General features: G+C 34.0%; 1 protein-coding gene across 1 annotated transcript in view; it reads left to right on the top strand.

Annotated features, from left to right (window-relative positions):
* PTEN (phosphatase and tensin homolog) overlaps positions 1 to 14,918 on the top strand; it is an 89,354-nt gene extending 74,436 nt beyond the window's left edge. Inside the window, exons 6-9 of the mRNA XM_024744811.1 lie at positions 685 to 826; positions 5,737 to 5,903; positions 8,649 to 8,873; positions 11,438 to 14,918. Of these exons, the coding sequence (XP_024600579.1) occupies positions 685 to 826; positions 5,737 to 5,903; positions 8,649 to 8,873; positions 11,438 to 11,623 (720 nt within the window). The 3' untranslated portion in view covers positions 11,624 to 14,918. The remainder of the gene's footprint in view (positions 1 to 684; positions 827 to 5,736; positions 5,904 to 8,648; positions 8,874 to 11,437) is intronic.
* Positions 14,919 to 22,512: the final 7,594 nt, after the last annotated feature.

Genomic DNA, 22,512 nt, shown 5'->3' with positions numbered 1-22,512 from the left:
ATATATTTTTAGCACTGTAATACTTAACTTTTCTAAAACATTATGTATTTCCCTGGTTACATGCAAAGAGGTGTATGTAGCTCAGGGACATCTCTAAGTACCTTTGTTGTCAAACTATTGCATACATTTATGTCAACTGCATACTCTTGTTTTTGTTGGGTTCTAAAGCCAGCATCACTTTTTGCTGCTGCTATTTCTGCCTCCTAAAGGCAATAAGCCTTTATCTGACTTGCTGATTCTGATATGCTTTTGCCTGGAAAATAGGTATCCAAGTTTTTGAGGAATTCTGTGTTGAATAAGAATCTATACATGCTTGTGGGGAACCCTACGTGTAAAGAGCACAGCTGTAGAGCAGAGGCCTTTGACAGTTATTTTGGATATGCAGTGGCCTTTGCTTATTGGGTACATGGGTCAGAGATTGTTGTGACCATTGAATAGATGGGGGTGTTATGATAACTGTATTTTAAGGGAGAAAAGTTATTCTGATGTTTCCTTTATATTGATGTTGCTTTGATTTACTCTGTTACTGAGCTGGATTTAAGTATTAAATCATTTAAGGTCAAATTTCTAATGTATATATGTTCTTCAATGGATACAACCCAGTTACCATAACGATTTAGTGAAATGACTATAATGGAACTTTTCTTTTGAATTTGGCTTTTCTTTTTTTTTTCTGTCCACCAGGGAGTAACTATTCCCAGTCAGAGGCGCTATGTATATTATTATAGCTACCTGTTAAAGAATCATCTGGATTATAGACCAGTGGCATTGTTGTTTCACAAGATGATGTTTGAAACTATTCCAATGTTCAGTGGCGGAACTTGCAGTAAGTGCTCTAAATTCTCATCCTTTGATGTACTGGAACACTTTTCTTAACATAGCTAGAAGTTTATATAAAAGTCTAAAAAGAAATTTACCACACTTAAAATTTATGCAGGTTTGTATATTTCTTAAGTATCCAAACTAATTAATTAGCTCAGTTGTTCAGCACATTGGGCTGTGGAAGCTAAGACCATTGGGTTTTAATGTCTTTGAAGCCAAATTATATTTATGAAAGAAATATTCTGTGCTGCAGCTACCAAATGCAGCCTATATTCTGACTAGATGACTAAAATAACCTGTCCCGTCAGCATGAGAGTAGCATTGGGATTCATCCCTTTACTGGTGTTAGGACAAGGACCAATTCCTTGATATCTTAGTAAGACTAGATATTAATAGTAATGGTGATAGGGACAAGAAAAAGAAAAAGAAAACGATGATAAGAGATGGCAACAAGCTGAAGTATATTGAATGAATAGGGTAGATTCCGTGTGTGTGGAGTATTAGAGAAAACCTGGATTTAGATTGGAATTCCAGTGCTAGATTTGTCCTTAATGTGCTATATGACCGAGGGCACATCATCTACCTCTCTTTGTCTTTGCTCATCAACAATATGAAGATATTTTGAAATCTGAAACTTCCTAGAAAAGTACTAAATAAGGATCATGTCATTGATGTCTGTCTCTAATTTATTTCTCTCTTACCCTAACGTCTGTAAGCCTACCTCAGTCACCCTGGTCCCGTTCTGCTTCTCTGCCATTCACCAGTGTTCTTAGCTAAACTGATAGGAACCTTAATACTTTGACCCAAAGCAGGTAGTCAAGGGAGAACACATGGAAGGAAGTATTGTTCAGCCCTGTAAAAGACCGGACTGTTGCTGCTTTTTTCTGTTACAGAGTTTTTTATATTAGTTTCTACCTTGGAAGTGATCGGTCATGTTTTCATGTTTAAGAACTGTGTCTTATTTATTTAGAATACAATTTTGTAGTTTCTAGATAAGATACCACTGTATTACTTTTTCTAATACCTCTAATAATATTTCAGTGATATTCTGCAATTTGTTGATGGTTTCAGTTTTTAGCTTAAAGTTTGCTTCTTGACAGTATTTATGTAATTAAAATTTTTCAGACCTTAATTTATACCTAGGGAATTAATTTCTTGATGTTGTTTATCTTTGTCAGATAGGTATGATCACCTTCATTAGATCTTTTCTGTATTCTTAGGGCAAATAACTTTATCAGAGACCACAGATCTATTAACACAGCATATGAAAGGCTTCTAAGAGACCTCACTGATGCTTTTGTCATCTCAGTACAATTTTTAAAACTCCAGACTACAAGGTACTAGGCTATCAGAGATGATTGGCACAGGAACTTTAGATGTATAGTGGAGAAGGGAAAAGGAAGAAAATAAAAAAGCTCGCGCTCTTCCTATAGTATTAGATATCACTGTAAGAGCCAAATGGTAAGGTATAAAATATTAGAGAAATAATAAGGGAGAGAGAACATTCAATTCAATAATCTTATCTACTATAATTTTTTTTTCACATTGGTCTCTCTAGCAAACATCTGTCAGTTCTGCTCTACATTTAAATGGGGTGTGTGTGTGTGTGTGTGTGTGTATGTGTGTGTGTGTGTGTGTGTGTGTGTGTTGGATCTCTCAGTGTATTACATTTAAACTTCTCAACTTACTACTGAAATCTTTTTAATCTTTACCAATTTGCTAGTTCTCTGTTTATGCACTATGATTTAATACTATGTAGTAAAGCTGTAGTATAAGTAATATATAACTAATGGGAGGTTGTATGTATAAATCATAAATGGTATATTTAGAAAAATCAAGTTTGCGGGGATTGTCAGATAGTTTCATGAAGGAAGTCCAGCTCTTTATTGAACATTTGAGAAAGCATACAGTTTAGATTGGCCTTAAAACCAAAGAAAGTATTACAGGCAATAGGAAATAGCTTGAATTGAAGCACAGCAGAAGGAAATGAGCTGGACAAGAAACATAGAGATGGAGAGTAGACTAGGAACGGAATGTGTGGCTGACTGTTGGAGGACTCCAAATGGGCATATCGGACTTGATTTGATAAATACTATGGTGTCAGTGGTCCTACTAGAGGCTTAATAAGCTGTATTTAGGTATAGTTTTGTAGAAGGTAGTGATTGCAAGAGGGAGAAAAATGGTGGAAAGGAAAGCAGTTATGTGACTTGCTTTAAGCCAGATGTGCTTTGCTTGGGCAATCAAATGAGATGTGATTAGTTTTTCTTTTGCCATTTATATCTAAATATTTTGTCGAAGTTTTTATTCTGGTCAGGTGAATAATTCACAGAAAAGGGAAGACAGAAAAGGGAATCTAACTGAGACTTGGAGACATGAATGTTGATATTTTGGTTTTAAACATGTTGTAAATCAGGTAAAGGTGAGCTATTTACATGAAGATATTTAGTGGGTACTTGAAAGTATGGATTCGAACTTAGGTGAGAGATATACCTGATATTTTGAGAAGCATTAGGAAAGAGACATAGCAGTTAAGCCTTTCATATAAATTTGGCGTGGGGCTAGAAGATGGGAAGGTTCAGAGGAAAACAGGGTGAGGGCTGAGACAAATAGAATTTGTAACGGTGTGGGTTCCGGAGGAGGAAGAGGAATTCAGTGAAGAAAACAGACCATGTGAAAATAAAGTATCTTCTGCAAAGTTGTCAGGGGTTAACAGCCTTTTTCTTATTTGAGTATTGTCTTAATATTTCTAAATAAAGGAAAGGTTACTATCTTCTGTGTATCTAAAAGGGTTGAAAAAGTTAATAAAAGATGACCAGTGTGATTTTTCTCTCATACTATATCAATATGCATATATCCAAGAAAATTTTAATTGTAATTTTTGTCTGCTACGTATCAGCCTCTTCATTTCTTCTTTTTAGAACACAGTCGATCATATCAAAGATATATATCTCAGAGTTGTGTCTTATAAGTCAAAAGAACCATACTAATGTTGGACAACTGTTAAGTTTGGTCTTATCTATCTAAAATGTGAAATTCATACTGTAAAGAAAATTATTTTCTTTAGTGATTTGAAGAACTATTTTCTACTTATTTTTATTAAAATGTTTTAGCTTAGTGTTGCTTAGATATTTCCTCAAAAAATTAATTTCTAATTAGAATATCAATTGTATATATAATTCTAAAGTTCTTGAAGGTACACATTTTAGATGTAGTTTAATTGAAATCTGGCTTACACAGTTAATTTGCTTTTTAAAGTCTTAAGATCAGGATTATCAGAGTCTGAATTAGTGGAGTTTGAATTAATGAGATTGCAAGGCATTTCCCTCCTGGTTGATTTTTATCACAGCTTTGAAATCATACCTTGTTTATTTGCTTCTTCAAACTAGGCTTCCCAGTGAAATTTTCAGTATCAAATAAAGTCTTGTAAAATAGCTCCTTGTACTTTGAATCTTTAGTCAAGGAAGTGAAAATTATTGACAGGTTGTTAGTATAATGTTTCCCTTTTTTAGAGTTCCTTTTTCTCATGATAAACGTCTCACGAATCCATATTGGAATAATCCCTCATGCTTTTATGAAGCCTACTATTTATTATGTGATTGATGATACCTCTTTAGGTATTATATAGATGAGCCAGCAGGTGTTTATTACACTGGAACATTTTAGCCTGAATAAGCTTTTTGCCTTGTCCTCAGTTGTTGGTCACATTGATAAAGAATGTGATACTTCTTTTTTTTGTCTTTAAGGATGATGCCTTTTGGTGCTGAGAACTTTATGTCTATATATATGTATTTCTCATGCACTTTATGCAAGCTTATGTTTTTATTTCTTGATTATCTTGGTATGTTTTGAAACTTCAAGACCCACTTCTTACCTCCTCAGGTTAATTACTTTTTTTTCTAATGAACTCTTTGTTTTTGAACTTGGTGTACTACAAATAAATTATACTTTGTCAAATTATTTAGGTAACTTAAAGTTTTTAAAGTCCTAGGATCTTAATGTTCATTAATGTCATTTGGTATAAATGTATTTATGTGTAGATTTTTAAAAATAAAAAACATAATCCTTCCGTGTTCACACTTACCTGCCTTTTAGTTGCGTTGCTAATATAAGCATGATACATCTTGAGAGGTCATATTTTACCAGTTATTTTATAACACACATGGGTCAAAGCCAAAGTACTTGTTAATGAAAATGGAGTGTGTTTTGGAGAAAGGGGGGTTGTGCTGTAATTTGTACTTGATGTCTGTTGCATTTCTTTGCAGACATTTCAAATCTCTTTCCTCCTGTTTCTTGTGGTGGTGGCTTTATATACCTTTAAAAATAAAATATGAGTTATAAGTAAAATTAATTATGGTTTAAATTTTTATAAATATTGAAACTTGTGCTTATGGAATATATTTATAACTTTGTTATAGATTATATTCTCTTCTTGTGAATGTGTAATGATTGGTATTTTGTGGGTTTTATTCCGTGGTAGAGACTTTAAAATACTGCAGCAAATACTTGTTTTAAAAGTTACTTTTTATGCAGTTCATTTATTGTAATGTTGAAATTTTGATATTACTGTACAGTGTTAGAAGTCCAGTCTTGGTACTTACTATTTATGAAATAGAATTAACTTTAATACCAGTAATAGAACCTTATGTTGAAGGCTCAAATTAGGGGAAACCTTGTATTGATTTTACTTTGCCCTAGTTTATTTCTGCTGATTTGTTTTATTTATGTATTTATTTATTTATTTAGCTATGTATTTATTATTTTCTATCCACTGATTTGTTTTAGATCAGGGGTTAAAGATGCAGAATTACTACTTTGTGTATATTGCTGATATTAATCATCAAAATAGCTTTTGACAGTTTGACAGTTAAAGGTATTTCCTGTGAAGTGATACTAGTTATGTATTTGACCACGCAGATCCTCAGTTTGTGGTCTGCCAGCTAAAGGTGAAGATATATTCCTCCAATTCAGGACCCACACGACGGGAAGACAAGTTCATGTACTTTGAGTTCCCTCAGCCGTTGCCTGTGTGTGGTGACATCAAAGTAGAGTTCTTCCACAAACAGAACAAGATGCTAAAAAAGGTTTGCACTTTACTTTTATTGGGAAAAATATCCAGAATAGCCATACCTTGAATAGTAACCTCAGATCTTTTGCTTAAAGCATTTAGTTAGGCAGAAGTCATTTCTGTTAGGAGAGACTAAAAGATGTATTTTATAACTGACATCTAATGAATCATGAATTATTTTCTATTAGATCTGCACATGCTTTGCTTACTGTGGCATCGGTGAGCCATTATTAATGTCAAATAGTCCTATTAGAAGGAAACGGCCATGTGGCATTATAATTTGAGATGAATTTTCCTTAACTTAGGTTATGCATATAAATTTTATAAAAGTATTAAAGATTGCATACATATCCCATTCAATCAGTTACAGTCCTTTTAGAAGGGATGATTAATTACTGAGAAGTTAACAAGGGACCATGAGTTTGAAAAAAAAATTTGGTCTGTATGTATAAATAAAATCTGTTTTGTGGTCTTGTGTAATGACACAAACCACTTTTCCCCCATTTTGGTTAATGTTTCTTGAGACTGGGTCATTTTATGTTTAGCTTCCTCAAATTTACTGAGTATTTTGATTTTTAGTTAGGAGAGAAATAAATATGAAGAGGAAGTAATAAAGAATGAAAAAAGTGTGGTGTTATTTAAATATGCAGGTTTAGAAAGTTAGTGAGGTTTGCATCTCACTGAGCTATATTTAGAGAATGCAGGCTCATTTTAAAACAAACTGTGTTGGTTTAAAATATTAAGTGTGAACATTTAAGGTGAACCTAAGGTGCAAAATTTTTAGGTAGTAATGAACAAAAACATTAGCTGTGTATATTGTTACTGCCTCCTTAAACATACCAGATAGTGTATTGCTAATCTTTAGACAGTCTCTGTAATAGGATTGATTTCATTTTCCTGAATTTTAGCTTTTTTTTTTTTTTTGAGAGAAAATAAGAGGAAGCTTAATTTACTACAAAAATTTTAACCTCTATTTTGACTTGTCAAAAGAAGTATAATTTCCTTTATCCAGAATCCAGGTAGCTGGAAAATCACAAAATGTAAAACTGATTTTTTTTCACCAGAAACCCATTTCCTACATGTTCTGTATAAATAAAAGTTAAGTATATCTCAGTAACTTTGAAAATATATTTTTCAATAATCCAAGAAGTGTTAACAAATGTTTTAAAATTAAGGTAAGTAAGTTTTTTCCTTCTATTCACTGTAAGACTGGTACACACAAGATTTTATGTTTTGCTTTTCAAAATAGGCACCTGTATCACTTTCCCTCTATGTTTAGGAGTGTACTAATTCTTATTCTTCTAGTTCTTATCACCTGTACATTATATTAACACATGTAAAATTGAAGATTAAGTTAAATATTTATAATAATTTGTGTATCTTGAATTACTTTACATTTATTTCCATTTTATGTGATTTTCCTTGCCTGTTACAAATGTTTGTTCTGATTTAAACAAGAACAGTTTTACTATAATCAGTACATTAGCAGAATGTACATTTTTTGAAATTTAAATTCTACTAGCTTATTTTCTTCTGACTCTAAGTAAAATATGTGTCTAGTTATTACTAACTCAGTAACTTTGCTAAAATGATTGAAATTAACAATATTTTCAAAGACTACCACATATAAAATTGCTATGCTAGGTACTGTTAAAAGATACAAAGACATTTAAGATGTAAGTTACTTAAGGGTCTTACCATCTTCCTGGGAAAATAAACTTGAAGATAAATTAAAATAAAAGATTTAAATGGCACTTTAAGGCACCAGATAAGGTGTCATGGGGTTGTACATCATTAATTGTCAAATAATGCATACAGGCCAGTTCCACTAATTAAGAGAACATTTTCTATGTTGGTCAAGAAAGGTTTGAGGGGCTTCCCTGGTGGTGCAGTGGTTGAGAGTCTGCCTGCCGATGCAGGGGACATGGGTTCGTGCCCCAGTCCAGGAAGATCCCACATGCTGCGGAGCGGCTGGGCCCGTGAGCCATGGCCGCTGAGTCTGCCCCTCCGGAGTCTGTGCTCCGCAACGGGAGAGGCCACAACAGTGAGAGGCCTGCATACCACAAAAAAAAAAAGAAAAAAAAAAAAGAAAAGAAAGAAAGGTTTGAAGTAATGGTCAAGAAAGGTTTGAAGTAATGTTGGTGGTTTTTGATTTACAAGACCTCATTATTAGTTAATAAGTGATTTTTTTTAAAATAGGCATTTTATAACAACAAAAAGTTGAAGTTCTTACCTGCCCCATATTGTATTATGAAAAATTTCAAACAGACATTGTCATGCAAGAAACTGGAGCCACTTAACATTTGTATTGCTGTGGAAGTAAAAATGTATCTGCCTTGCTTCCTTGGGAAGTTGTAGTGACATTTTAAGAACTTTTGGTAAAGTAAATTTTGTAATAGCTTGTTGAAACAAAATTAAATCCATTTCTGGGTTTTTTAATATATACATATAAACTCAACACTTTTAAAAGCTAGTGTTAGACTAGAAAAGGAAATATTTTACTTAAAGTATTAAAGTAAGTTTATTTTAGAGCTTGTGGAATTATATTTTTGGTCTAGATTTGAATTAAAGGAAAAATTCCTATGTGAACTAGATGCAACAGATAACCCACAGATTGCCCAGTATTAGTCTTTGTGTTTACCTTTATTCAGAATATTAATGACACATGGCATAATATGTTCACTTCTTAGGGCAAATGTTGAATATAAGTAACATTGTCTTTTTAAAAAAAAAATTTGTCTGTTTTCTTTTTTTTTCTTAGGACAAAATGTTTCACTTTTGGGTAAATACATTCTTCATACCAGGACCAGAGGAAACCTCAGAAAAAGTAGAAAATGGAAGTCTATGTGATCAAGAAATTGATAGTATTTGCAGTATAGAGCGTGCAGATAATGACAAGGAATATCTAGTACTCACTTTAACAAAAAATGATCTCGACAAAGCAAATAAAGACAAGGCCAACCGATACTTTTCTCCAAATTTTAAGGTCAGTTAAAAACATTTTGAGGAGTTGGTGAGTGGTTCTGTGTGTGTGTGTGTTTTATTCTAGGTGTGTAGCTGGTGAAAGACTTGCTTGGCTAATTTTTAAATTACGTATATTCATAAGCATTGTTTATTTAGCAGTAAGTCAGTGAAATCCAATGTACAGAGAGTCAAAAGGCTACAGTTTCCTTACCCTATTCTTTGTTAGTTGGTGAAATCTGGGGCGTAGGTTAGGGAGGGGATTTAAGTAAGTTGGATATGAAGTAGGAAAAGGTGAAAACAGAAGTGGAAAGCAACTCAGCCCTTTGGGAATGACTCCTGTAGAATGTTCTCACTGCTTTTACTCTTGTCCCCTCCAGTTTATTCTCAACTCCTTAGAGTGATCTTAAAAATGACTTGATTGCATCACTCCTGTTTGTACTTTTGGAAGACCTTGTGCTTTTTTGATGTGACCTGCAGGAACTGCCTAATTTAGCACAGGACCACCTTCTGCATCTACTCTAGCCACATTCTCTCCCTGCGATTCACTCTCAGACCTGGTCTCTTTTCAGTTCTTCAAAATGCTACACTCTTCTGCCTCAGGTCTTTACAATTCTTTTCCTTCTCCCCGAACCTCTCCACCCTTGGCCTTTCCCTGCCCTTCACGTGGCTGTCCCTCACATTCTAACCTTAACTTCAATCTCATGTGCTCTGTAAGGCCTCTGATCATCCTCCCCTCTCCTTCTCTTTGTAAAACTCTACTTCCTCTTATTATGGAATTATTTGGTTCCTTTTACTTTTATCTAAATGTGATATGTATGTGTATATTTCTATTTATATTTGTAGAGGAGAATTCTCCAGGTTAAAAAGCTGACTTGTAAACATTCCCAAATGGTGGTTTGCCATTTTTTCTTCCCCTTTCCTGTTGCTTATTCTACTTCATTTTTCTCTCTTCCTTTCACCATACCCTCCTCCCTTCTCTTTTTAAATTCTCTCTTCATTCCATTTCTATACAATGTAGCAGACCTAATCATAGCTTATAAGAATATTGCTAGTAATAATAAAAATAAAGGGGGGGCTACCTGTTTTAAGTGAAAATGTATCTAATAATAAGTGCCTTTAGATCTTATATTTAAAGTGTTCAGTAGTGTCTTCTAGAATTTGTAGGTTTCCATTTACTTTCTTTTCTCTGCCTATATTTTACTCAATTATTAGCTTTTAAAATGTGACTTCCTCTAACTTTCTTATTTTCTGTTTTAATATTGCAAGAGGTTTTATATTTGTAATTACAAATAAAAACTATTTCAGTTATAAGTAAACATATGAGTGAGCTATACAAATATCTGGGAAAAGAGGGAAAAGCTGGTGCAGAAGCCCTGAGACAGGAGTGAGCTTGGTTTATTTGAGGAGCAATAGATAAGAAATTGTTTTGACTAACGCACATCAGTCCAAGTGTGAAGATGTTGAGTGTTTTCTGCACGGGAAAGATGTAATCTGAATTTTGTCTTTAAAAGTTTACTCTGTCCCCTCCTTTAAAATGTAGACTCGAGAGGGGCAAGAATGAAAGCTGGGAGGCTAGTTGAAGGTAGAACTAAAAGGATTTACTGATGGATTGGATTTTGGATGTAGGAGAAGGAGAAAAATTGATAATGATTCTTGGATCATGGGGGAGGGGCTGTAGATATAATAGAATGATCAAAGGATTTGGAGTCAGATCTAATTTAAATCCCATATCCACTACCTATTAGATATGCGGCCTTTAGCGGGTTCCCTAACCTTTCTGAGCTATAGCTTTCTCTCTTTTAAAATAGATACCTACCGTTTAGTGTTGTTTTGTTTTGTTTGCGGTACGCGGGCCTCTCACTGCTGCGGCCTCTCCCGTTGCGGAGCACAGGCTCAGTGGCCATGGCTCACCGGCCCAGCCGCTCCGTGGCATGTGGGATCTTCCCGGACCGGGGCACGAACCCGTGTCCCCTGCATCGGCAGGCGGACTCCCAACCACTGCGCCACCGGGGAAGCCCTAGAGTTGTTTTGACAGTTATTTCAGCTCTGCCTATAAGGCTGTTGGTTCACTGTTAAGAGCACTGTAGGATATTAACTTTCTTATGACTCCCTTTTGGTGAAGTTTTTAGGGCGAATGGAATCCTAAACATCATTGTTAATCAGTATTTTACATAGTGTAGTATCTGTATTTTTTAGTATTGTTTGTATCAGAAAATACATTGAATTTCAGATAAGTAGTTAAGTGAAACATTCTTTTGGAACTCACCTCTTTGTGAGTTGAATTTTGTGATTGAAAATAGATTATGTGGACTATTGAACTCAATACATTTCTTTTGCAGAATTATTTAGTTAATGCTTGTAACATGCCTATTAAAAAATATAGTATATTAACATCCCAGTTTCTTTTCAGTATATACCAAGAAAGAAAATGTAGGAAATCTTAAGAAGAGGGTCATAATAAAAGGCCCTTTAAAGATATGTGTCATAGTACTTAAAAATGAATCTGTCAAAAATATGTATCTTTAAGTAAATTAAGATTAGTCAGATTTATGGATTTTCCATTTATACTTTCTCTTCTTTCTCTAGGTGAAGCTGTACTTCACAAAAACAGTAGAGGAGCCATCAAATCCAGAGGCTAGCAGTTCAACTTCTGTAACACCAGATGTTAGTGACAATGAACCTGATCATTATAGATATTCTGACACCACTGACTCTGATCCAGAGAATGAACCTTTTGATGAAGATCAGCATACACAAATTACAAAAGTCTGATTTTTTTTTTTATCAAGAGGGATAAAACACCATGAAAACAAACTTGAATAAACTGAAAATGGACCTTTTTTTTTAATGGCAATAGGACATTGTGTCAGATTACCAGTTATAGGAACAATTCTCTTTTCCTGACCAATCTTGTTTTACCCTATACATCCACAGGGTTTTGACACTTGTTGTCCAGTTGAAAAAAGGTTGTGTAGCTGTGTCATGTATATACCTTTTTGTGTCAAAAGGACATTTAAAATTCAATTAGGATAAATAAAGATGGCACTTTCCCATTTTATTCCAGTTTTATAAAAAGTGGAGACAGACTGATGTGTATACGTAGGAATTTCTCATTTTGTGTTCTGTCACCAACTGAAGTGGCTAAAGAGCTTTGTGATATACAGGTTCACATCCTACCCCTTTGCACTTGTGGCAACAGATAAGTTTGCAGTTGGCTAAGAGGAGTTTCTAAAGGGTTTTGCTACATTCTAATGCATGTATTCGGGTTAGGGGAATGGAGGGAATGCTCAGAAAGGAATATGTTTTACGCTGGACTCTGGACCATATACCATCTCCAGCTATTTACACACACCTTTCTTTAGCATGCTACAGTTGTTAATCTGGACATTTGAGGAATTGGCCGCTGTCACTGCTTGTTATTTGTGCATTTTATTTTTTTTAAGCATATTGGTGCTAGAAAAGGCAGCTAGAGGGAGTGAATCTGTATAGGGGTACAGGAATGAACCTTCCACAACATCTTAAGAATCCACAAATGAAGGGATATAAAAATAATGTGGTCATAGATAAGAAACACAGCAACAATGACTTAACCATATAAATGTGGAGGCTATCGACAAAGAATGGGCTTGAAACATTATAAAAATTGACAATGATTTATTAAATATGTTTTCTCAATTGTAATGACTGCTCCATCTCCTGTGTAATCAAGGCCAGTGCTAAAAGTCAGATGCTATTATTACCTACATCAGTCAACAACTTACATTTATTTTATTAGTTTTCAATCGTATACCTGCTGTGGATGCTTCATGTGCTGCCTAAAAGCTTCTTTTTTCTCATTAAATATAAAATGTTTTGTAATGCTGCACAGGAAATTTCAATTTGAGATTCTACAGTAAGCGGTTTTTTTTCCTTTAAAGATTTATGATGCACTTATTCAATCCAATAGATGTCAGCCGTTCCACCCTTTTGACCTTACACATTCATTACAATGAGTTTTGCAGTTTTGCACATTTTTTAAATGTCATTAACTGTTAGGGAATTTTACTTGAATACTGAATACATATAATGTTTATATTTAAAAGGACGTTATTTGTGTTAAAAAGGAAATTAGAGTTGCAGTAAATTTTCAACACTGCACAAATAATGTCATTTACTTTTTCAGTAGAAATTGTCCCACATAATGCTTTTATCAATTTGCTATTGAAAGAATAGATTTTTTTAAATGTGCAGTGTTGAATCATTTCTTCATAGTGCTAGAGTTAGGACAAGGGCTTCAATTTCACTTCTTAAATATCATATATTTGATATGCCCAGACTGCATACGATTTTAAGCAGAGTACAACTACTATTGTAAAGTTAATGTGAAGATATGATTGAAAAGAATTTTTTCCCCCAGAAATTTGGTATCTTTCAAATGATACCTTGACCTTGAAACATTTGACCATCCAGCCAATTTATTTCTTAATGGTGTAAAATCTCATTTTCAATAACTTATTGGTGCTGAAATTGTTCACTAGCTGTGGTCTGACCTAGTTAATTTACAAATACAGATTGCATAGGACCTACTAGAGCAGCATTTATAGAGTTTGATGGTAAATAGATTAGGCAGAACTTCATCTAAAATATTCTTAGTAAATAATCTTGACATGTTTTCCATACCTCATCAGTTTCATTCAACAAATAAAATTTTTAAAATTTTAACAAAGCTGTTAGGATTTACACATTTATATTTAAACATTGATATATAGAGAACTGATTGACTGCTCATAAGTTAAATTGGTAAAGTTAGAGACACCTATTCCTAAGATCTCATCATTGAAATTTATATGTCACCTTGTCTTTCATAAAAGCTGAAAACTGTTGACTAAAATGAAAATCAGCTATTCATGTTTTGAAGATGGTTATTAATACTGTTATTTGTTACAGTTTTGGGCACAGTATATTAAAGCGTAACTTGTATGGTTCCAATATGTAACATGGAGGGCCAGGTCATAAATAATGACATTATAATGGGCTTTGCACTGTTATTATTTTTCCTTTGGAATGTGAAGGTCTGAATGAGGGTTTTGATTTTGAATGTTTCAGTGTTTTTGAGAAGCCTTGCTTACATTTTATGGTGTAGTCATTGGAAATGGAAAAATGGCATTATATATATTATATATATATAAATATATATTATACATACTACTCTCCTTTATTTCAGTTACCACGCCCATAGAATTTGACAAGAATTGCTATGACTGAAAGGTTTTTGAGTCCTAATTAAAACTTTATTTATGACAGTATTCATGATTAGCCTGAAATGCATTCTGTAGGTAATCTCTTTGAGTTTCTGGAATGTTTTCTTAGACTTTTTGGATGTGCAGCCGCTTACATGTCTGAAGTTACTTGAAGGCATCACTTTTAAGAAAGCTTACAATTGGGCCCTGTACCATCCCAAGTCCTCTGTAGCTCCTCTTGAACATTTTTTGCCATAATTATTAAAGGGTAGTTGAATAAATAGCATCACCATTCTTTGCTGTGGCACAGGTTATAAACTTAAGTGGAGTTTACCGGCAGCATCAAATGTTTCAGCTTTAAAAAATAAAAGTAGGGTACAAGTTACTGTTTAGTTCTAGAAAATTTGTGCAATATGTTCATAACGATGGCTGTGGTTGCCACAAAGTGCCTCGTTTACCTTTAAATACTGTTAATGTGTTATGCATGCAGATGGAAGGGGTGGAACTGTGCACTCAAGTGGGGGCTTTAACTGCAGTGTTTGGCAGAGTTGCCTTCTACCCTGCCAGTTCAAAAGTTCAATCTGTTTTCATATAGAATATATATACTAAAAAATTTCAGTCTGTTAAACAGCCTTACTCTGATTCAGCCTCTTCAGATACTCTTGTGCTGTGCAGCAGTGGCTCTGTGTGTAAATGCTATGCACTGAGGATACACAAAAAACTACGATGTGTACAGGATAATGCCTCGTACCAATCAGATGTCCATTTGTTATTGTGTTTGTAAACAACCCTTTATCTCTTAGTGTTATAAACTCCACTTAAAACTGATTAAAGTCTCATTCTTGTCATTGTGTGGGTGTTTTATTAAATGAGAATATTTAATATTTATAATTTAAATTGATTAGATTTATTGCCATTTTAAATGATGGGCAGCCAAATGTGATTAATAAGTTTTTGTAAGGTTTGTTGGGTTTTTTTTCCCCTGCTGTCCTTCAAAGCCTACAGTTATATAAAAACATGGGCTCTTGTCAGTTTGGGAGTAGAGTATCAGTCTACTCATGTTTGAGAGAGGCATTTAGCTTTTTTAGTGTCTTAGTCAACACTTAACATCCTGTTTCAAGCACATTAAATAATATGCTAATCCTAAAAAGTTCACGAGTTTTGAAAAATTGTGCATATATATTTTTTTTACTAAGATGTCTGAAGATAATTCCCCAGAATGGATTTGATATCTCAGATTTCAATTTTGTGGCTTTTCCATTCTTTATGATTCTGTAGTATGCCATCAACATATGGGGAGCTTCATCTACTCATTGTGACTTGTGCCATTTAAAAATTGATATTCCAGAATAGTCTAAAGGACTTTGTGTACTTGAACTTAATCTTGTTATTTCTAATATTCTTAAAAGCTTAAAGACTAAGTAAGGCACATCCTTTCAACAAAGCATAGTAAGGTAACAAGTGAAAGTGTAGCTTGTACAAATGTTTTGAAAATAAAGCAGATCATTTATGTAACAATAGAATTTAATGTTATTTCAGGTTTACATTTTCTCCATGTGACTTTTTTTAAAGTAAATGTGAATATATAATGTAAAGAGGTATGAAAAGTATGTGTGTGTACACACATTTTTTCTTTTTAGGTATCGTAAGTATGGTTGAAAACTATACTGGAGTCTAAAATTATTCTGGTTTATAAGATGATCTTGGTGATGTCTGAAAAATAGGAATTTACTGACAATTTTGTTTTTATTGCGTGTTCTCACAACTCTTAATTTGGGCTAGCTTGGTTAAGTGAATGCCATCACCATTTCCATTGAGAATACAAAAATCACCAGTGCTTAACATGCAGGCTTCCAAAGGCTTACAAAAAATCAAGACCCTTAAATCTAGTCAATTTGCTGCTAATGTGAAACTTTTTTGTTCTTTTATTCTTGCCAGATAATTAGCCACAGATCTAAAACTTAGTCTTAAATGGCTTAAGTGTAAGTTTTGATTAGCAGTGTGCTGTCACTAGTGCAGAGAGAAATGTTTGTGAATGGAAAAAATAATATAAATATTCAGTCTAAACTGGTATAAGTACCTAAAAAACTAGCAAAAAAGATAATAGAGGAAAACATTTTAAAACTTTTAAAGATGACATGTTAGAGACCGATTTTCCTATAGAATTATGTATCTATAGGAAGCCTAATGATTATCAGTTGTTTTTAATTTTAGAGCAAATCTATTCCTTTATGACCATGATCTTGGTATTTTTCCATTTTTTAAGAGATCTTCCTTCTTCAGGTATTGGGTTGGCCCAAAAGTTTGTTCGGGTATTTAACATCTTACCCAAAAACCCGAACGAACTTTTTGGCCGACACAATATATCAGACTGTATGTAGCCATTCTGACAAATTCACATGTGTTGGTAGCTTTAAAAGTTTGTTATGTAAAGTCAGTAAAGGACAATAGTTTCATTGGTGGTAATACCCTTTGGTTCTTAAGTTAGCTTTTTTGAGAATAGTTTCCCGTAACAAAATCTTCAGTGATAATCTCACCACCTGGAAACAGCTATTATTAATGCTTTAGTGACTATACAATCATTTTTTTCTGTATATTCATGTATATATTTTCTTCAAAAAATGCAATTTGTACTGGGCATACTCTCCAGGCCTTTAAGCTTAGTATTTCCATCACGGATTTGTAGAATGTTAAATTACATCAGAGAATGGACAGTGACTGGATTCTTTCTAACACTACAGATGCAGATTATGTGCAGTTATTGAGAGCCCTTTCCAATTCAGTGGGTCAGTCATGGACGTTTAAATATTGTTAGCATCAGAATAATACATGTCTAAGTAAATAAAACGGTTACATTTATTTAGCACAGACAAGCTTAACATTGTAGATGTTTCTCTTCAAAAACCATTTCAAAGATTTGTATTTTGGAATTAGGTGTTAAACAGAATGTGTGAAACACTATTAGTAGTGAATTTCATCATCACCTTTCTATTTCTCTTTATAGGTTGGAAAAGAAGGGTGAACTTTTCACTTTTTATAATTCCCAAACAGTTGCTCAATTTAGAGTGAATTAGTTTAACACCTGGAAAACAGAAAAAAAGCCACTGCTGGTTTATCACTTAGTTGTTTTTACATCTGTGTGCTCATGAGACTTCCATCACATCCAAAACTATTTCATGAATGGTTCACCTTTAGCTCTGGAACTTAACCATGATTAGTATAATGGTGGGCTTAGAACGTAGATCTCTTTTTTTTTAACAGTTACTTGAGAATTTGGTGGAAAAAAGTTTAGCTGGAGGGCAGTACATAACTTACAAACCAATGTATTGATATTTTATGAACATTTTTACATATATGAGTGAAGTCAACTGCCATCTTTGAGCATTACCACATTTTAAAATAAAGCTGCATATTTTTAAATGAAGTGTTTAACAAGGATTTATATTTTTCATTTTTTTAATTAAAAGTAATTTATATCTCCTTTGTTGCATGTGGATTCTCATCTGTTCTTAAAATGGTTAGAGATTTTGTTTGTGCTGGAATGGAGCAAGGCCTATAGTCATGGCTCTAGTGTTTCAGTTTGTCAAATCTGTTTACTGTAGTGAGATTATCTTAAAATGTTTAGATGTGGCTTTCTGTAGCTTATCATTTATTGGCTTTTATTTATGTACACTTTTAGGATTTTCTGCCTACTTTATACAGTTGTCTAAATGATACCCCACGTTTACAAATGCTCATTCAGTTTCTATTTTCTTTTTCCATTATAATGCCTTAATGGGCAGTTTTTAAGTGTGTGTGCATGTGTGTGAGTGTAGGGAGGTCTGGGTGGGTGGTGAGAGTGCTAGGTTCCGATTTTAGAGATTAAATAGTTTGATTCAGGCAAACAGTTCTCACTGGAATTTTACAGTTCATCGTAATGAAAATAATGTTAACCCTGGATGACCTTTGACATACAGTAATGAATCTTGGATGTTAATGAATTTGTTGGTAGCATCTTGATGCATGCATTATTGAGTTATTTTCTAAGTTGTGCATTTATCCAAAGTTGGTATATTGGAAATGTTTATATCAAATTCCATTTGGCTACTGATGGACGTAAAAACAAATGCTTTATTATGGAGAGTATTTTTTCTTTAAAAAATTAAAAAGGTTAATTATTTTTAATATTTGGTTTTAAACTTTTTATTTGACAAGTATTTATCAAGTCCCCGCTATATATAGCAGATGTTTGGAATACATTAGAGATCAAAACGACACCCTCTCTTGCCCTTGAGGAGTTTCCACTCTAGTAGAGGAAATAGACCTTATTTAAAAAGTTATAATATGTGATACTGTAATGATTACCAAACATTCCATATGCTCCTCTAAATTTTCACCCCTTTGAAGTTAGATGGGGCCATTGTAACTAGTTTATTCCAACAAAATAGCACTGAAAGTGATGTGACACTTCCAAGGAAAGGCATTGTAAATAAAATCCCTTGTACAATACTTAGGCTTCTCTCTACTACAGTGACCGAGTACATGACATGTTCCAGATCGTGCAACTCTGTCAGCTTGGGTCTTGAGTGACTATATGAGCAAAACTACCTCAGATTCTCTCCCTACATTGAATGTGTTAGATATTAGCATGAGCAAGAAGTAAACATATTGACGTGAACTGAGATTTTGGGACAACTTGTTACCATAGCATAATTAATTACATTCTGACTTATGCTTTGGAAGGATCAGGGAAGGCTCTCTTGAGCAAGGAAGGAGTTAAGAATAAAGCAAAACAGAAAGTGACATCTTTAAACCACATGATGCAACAAGGAAACTAAACTGCAAGTCACTCAATAGTTATTGAGCACTTGATATATGTCAGGCACTGTTATAGATGCTTGGGATACAAATGGGTGAACAGTGGATTCCTGTCTTCATGGATCTCACATTCTAGCAAGGAATAATAGGTAATGAACAATCAACATACCATACGTAAGTTAATAAATGCTATGGGGGGAAAATGTGGAACAGGGTAAGGAAGACCAGGTACGCAGAGGTAGAGAGAATGCAGTGTTGAATAGGGTAAGTCCAGAATAGGCCTCACTGGGAAGGTGAGAATTGAACAGACCCCCTGAAACAGTAGTGAGAACTTTTCATCCTAAAAGGATCAGCAAGGTGCACTCATTATCCTCTATAAAATTTTATTCTCACCTTTTACAACTCTGAGTTTTTAAGATCATTATTGGTGTATCTAGATAGAATTTTTAAGAATACCACTCAAAATAGTCACAATGTTCTAAGTTACTTTATTTTCTAAATTGGTTTGGCCAAATCTATATAAACAATCTGTTTCTCTTCATTTTCAGAGTTGAGTTCATTTTTAAATTTCTTAAAATCTTACTAAATGTGTGTGATTGTACTTTGGCAATATTTGATATCACTTCAGTAGAAGTTAAAGTTCTGTTATGGCCTTAAACACTACTGTAAAGCTGAAAGGAAATGTCACTTATGATTTATTGATGGGAAACAAGTTGTAAATTTTGAGTTACCTCAAGAAACAAAAGGTGAAATTTATGGCCTAGTTCTTTATATTCTTAACTCGAGCAAAAACCTGTGGAAATATATAAATATCTAAATAGTAAAAGAAATATTTGTTCACAAAGAGGGACACCCCCCCACACACTTCTCCTATCCCATTTCAAGATCCAAGAAGTTTAACTTTGTGATCAAGGGAAAATAGTATAATTAAATTAAGTTGATACAGTAGAAATTGGCAACTACTTATCAGGAATATTTATTATTGTATTTGCTATTGATCAGTTTCTTCTTCCTATCAGGGCAGGTATGTATAGTTGGACATAAAATTTTGAAAGAAAATGTTAACTTTAGCTTTTTAGAAAATAGAGTTATAAGTGGTTTAAAAGACATTTCCTTGACAGTTTTGCATTTTGTTTTTATTCTGAGTCCAAGGCTTTTTTTTTTTTTTTAATACATTTTACTTTGCTTTGGAAAGAATTTAAGGTAGCTGACTGGGTTTCCCTAACGTGAGAAGAATTGCCAAGTCAGTTTAGGAAAAAATATTACTTGTATCCATTGGTCTTGGCCTAAGGGTTAAACTTCGCTTACTGGGAATATCTCCTGAACCTACCTCACTGGAATTTGAAAATCCATACATTCCAATATTATTGTGAATTGCTTCTTTAAGCATTGATAAATAAGCCGTCAACCTAATTTTCAGGGAAATAAGCCAGGTTTTCACCGCAGTGTTTACTCTTCTTGAAACAGCTGAGACTTGGGGAAAAATTGAGTTAGTTATGTTTTTCTATTTGATATATTTACAGGTAAATATGACCTGTAGATATTGTGAAACTCACCAAAAATATAATCTGTAAAACATTTTTTCAGTATGACAATACTACCTATGCTTATGTTTATGTTTATGCTTCCCTTTTCCGTTGTAATCATGCTTTTGAAATTAGACATTTCCTAGTTTTCTAATCCTTACTATAAGGAAGAGAAATGTATTTAAATTTCATGGATATGAAAATTAGCAAACTTCTCAGTTTTATTCAATATTTCCATGAAGACATCTTTGGCAGGAAAACATTTTACATGGTTATCCTCAACAAGGGAACCACAAGTGTTCCTTAAGTAATTAAATAGCTAATATTTTGTTTACCGTGTACAGCCATCGCAATTCATATGAATAATGCATGGGCTTGTTATGACTATTAGTATTGTATATTAAATGAACATTTGAAAGAGAAAATGAGTTTTAGTCTTTGGTAAAATAGCAGGTATGAGGTAAAATGTCCCTTTTGCCAGAGTCGGCAGACATCGTTTAATGTGTTTAGCTGTCCTTGGAGAAGACTTAAGCCTTTGTTTCTATAAAAAAATCCAATAAGGTTAAAACAAAAATATCACTAAAATTAAACACAGTTCTACCTCAGAAAACCTGAAGACACGTACTTAAAATTCATGGGAATTCTGTGATGTCAGGTACCTAGAGACTAAAATAAAATAGCACAGAGAGAGAGAGGAAGGTGAAGTAAGAAAAGAAGGGAAAGCAGAAAGAAAAGCATGGGAGAGCTCAAACTAACTCTTAGTACTGGAGGGCTGGTAGAGGGATAGGAAAATAATATTCTTTTGAGTCTGAAGTATGTGCCAGACACTGTGGTAGATATTTCACATGCTTTACCCACCCTTCAAGGTAGGTAGTTGTATCTCATTTTCTGCACAAAAACTGAAGGTCAGAGTACGTTAATTTCCCAAGTCTGACAACTAGTAAGTAGAACTGGGTATGAACAGGGTAGTCTGCTACCTGTTAAACAGAATCAAATTTACAAAGTGAACAAAACCCAAAGCTTAAACAACTAATGCGTAATGAAGTCATACAGATATTCTTTATTACTGACAGAAGAAAAGCAAACCTCAGTACCAGGTATAAGTCATGCAAAATGAATTGCAAAGAGAAATACTTGTTTGAGCCATAAAAGAGAAAAAGAAAATTCTATATCTTGCAAACTTCTTGACAGGTAAGATGGTAAGATGTTGGCATGCATTTTCATATCAAGACTCAGAATGAGAGCTCTTTTATTTACTAGTTTATTATTAAATCAATTCAATAAACTTTTACTTTATTTTTGCTTGAACTAGAATACCCGGACTGTTCAAAGTAATTGGTTCTCAGTTAAGCAGGCCAACAGCCATCCGGCAAGTATGTGTTGCATGCTTTCCGTGTTCAGCTGGAATTACGGTAGTGTAGAAGTCAGAAAAGTTCATAGAGTTTACATTTTAGAGTGGGGAAACCGATTTTGCATAGAGGGAAGAGCAAGTAGCATGGCTTGCTGTAGGTGCAAACTTGGCCATTTAGGAGCCTGTTAAGAAGAGAAAGGCTGGTGTAGAGTAAGTGACCAGGGAGAGTGGTGGAAGATAAACATTTGGAGAAGTACGTAGGGAAACTTCTGGTTCCAGCTGAGGTGGGCCAAAACCACTCAAGTCTGTCTGTCTTGCTAACAACAACTAAAAACCTCTGGAGCAAATGTGAAAATCAAGTACCTAAGAACTCTGAAAAGTAAACAAAGGCAGGTAGATTGTGAAGGAGTGTCAAAACTTGGAAGAGTAACCTGTATGAGGATGTTTCCCATTTTTTTCTCTTTTCTCTTACAGCTTTTGCCTTAAGGGTGGGCCCCACTTGTGGAGCTGCACGGCACTGGAGACATGACTAGCTAAAATTCAGAGAAATCCAGCTTTCTGGCCAGAGGAACCAGAAAAAGAGTGTCCTTTGAGCCAGAGAGCATGGGGTTGGGGAAAGTGGGAAAATCTTGAAGAGATGCTGAGAGAAATCCTGACAGTTGGAAAATCTTCTAATTCTGTGTATGACATTCCACACATCCTGGGCTCACTCCTGAGCTGGCATGCACAGGACGGACCCAAGGCACCATAGCAAAGTCTTTGAAAATG

The sequence above is a fragment of the Neophocaena asiaeorientalis genome, unplaced genomic scaffold (genome assembly GCF_003031525.2).
Source record: "Neophocaena asiaeorientalis asiaeorientalis breed wild unplaced genomic scaffold, Neophocaena_asiaeorientalis_V1.1 scaffold131, whole genome shotgun sequence".
Lineage (NCBI taxonomy): Eukaryota > Metazoa > Chordata > Mammalia > Artiodactyla > Phocoenidae > Neophocaena > Neophocaena asiaeorientalis.
Note: the sequence above shows the minus strand (reverse complement) of the source record. Positions and strands in the feature narration are given on the sequence as shown.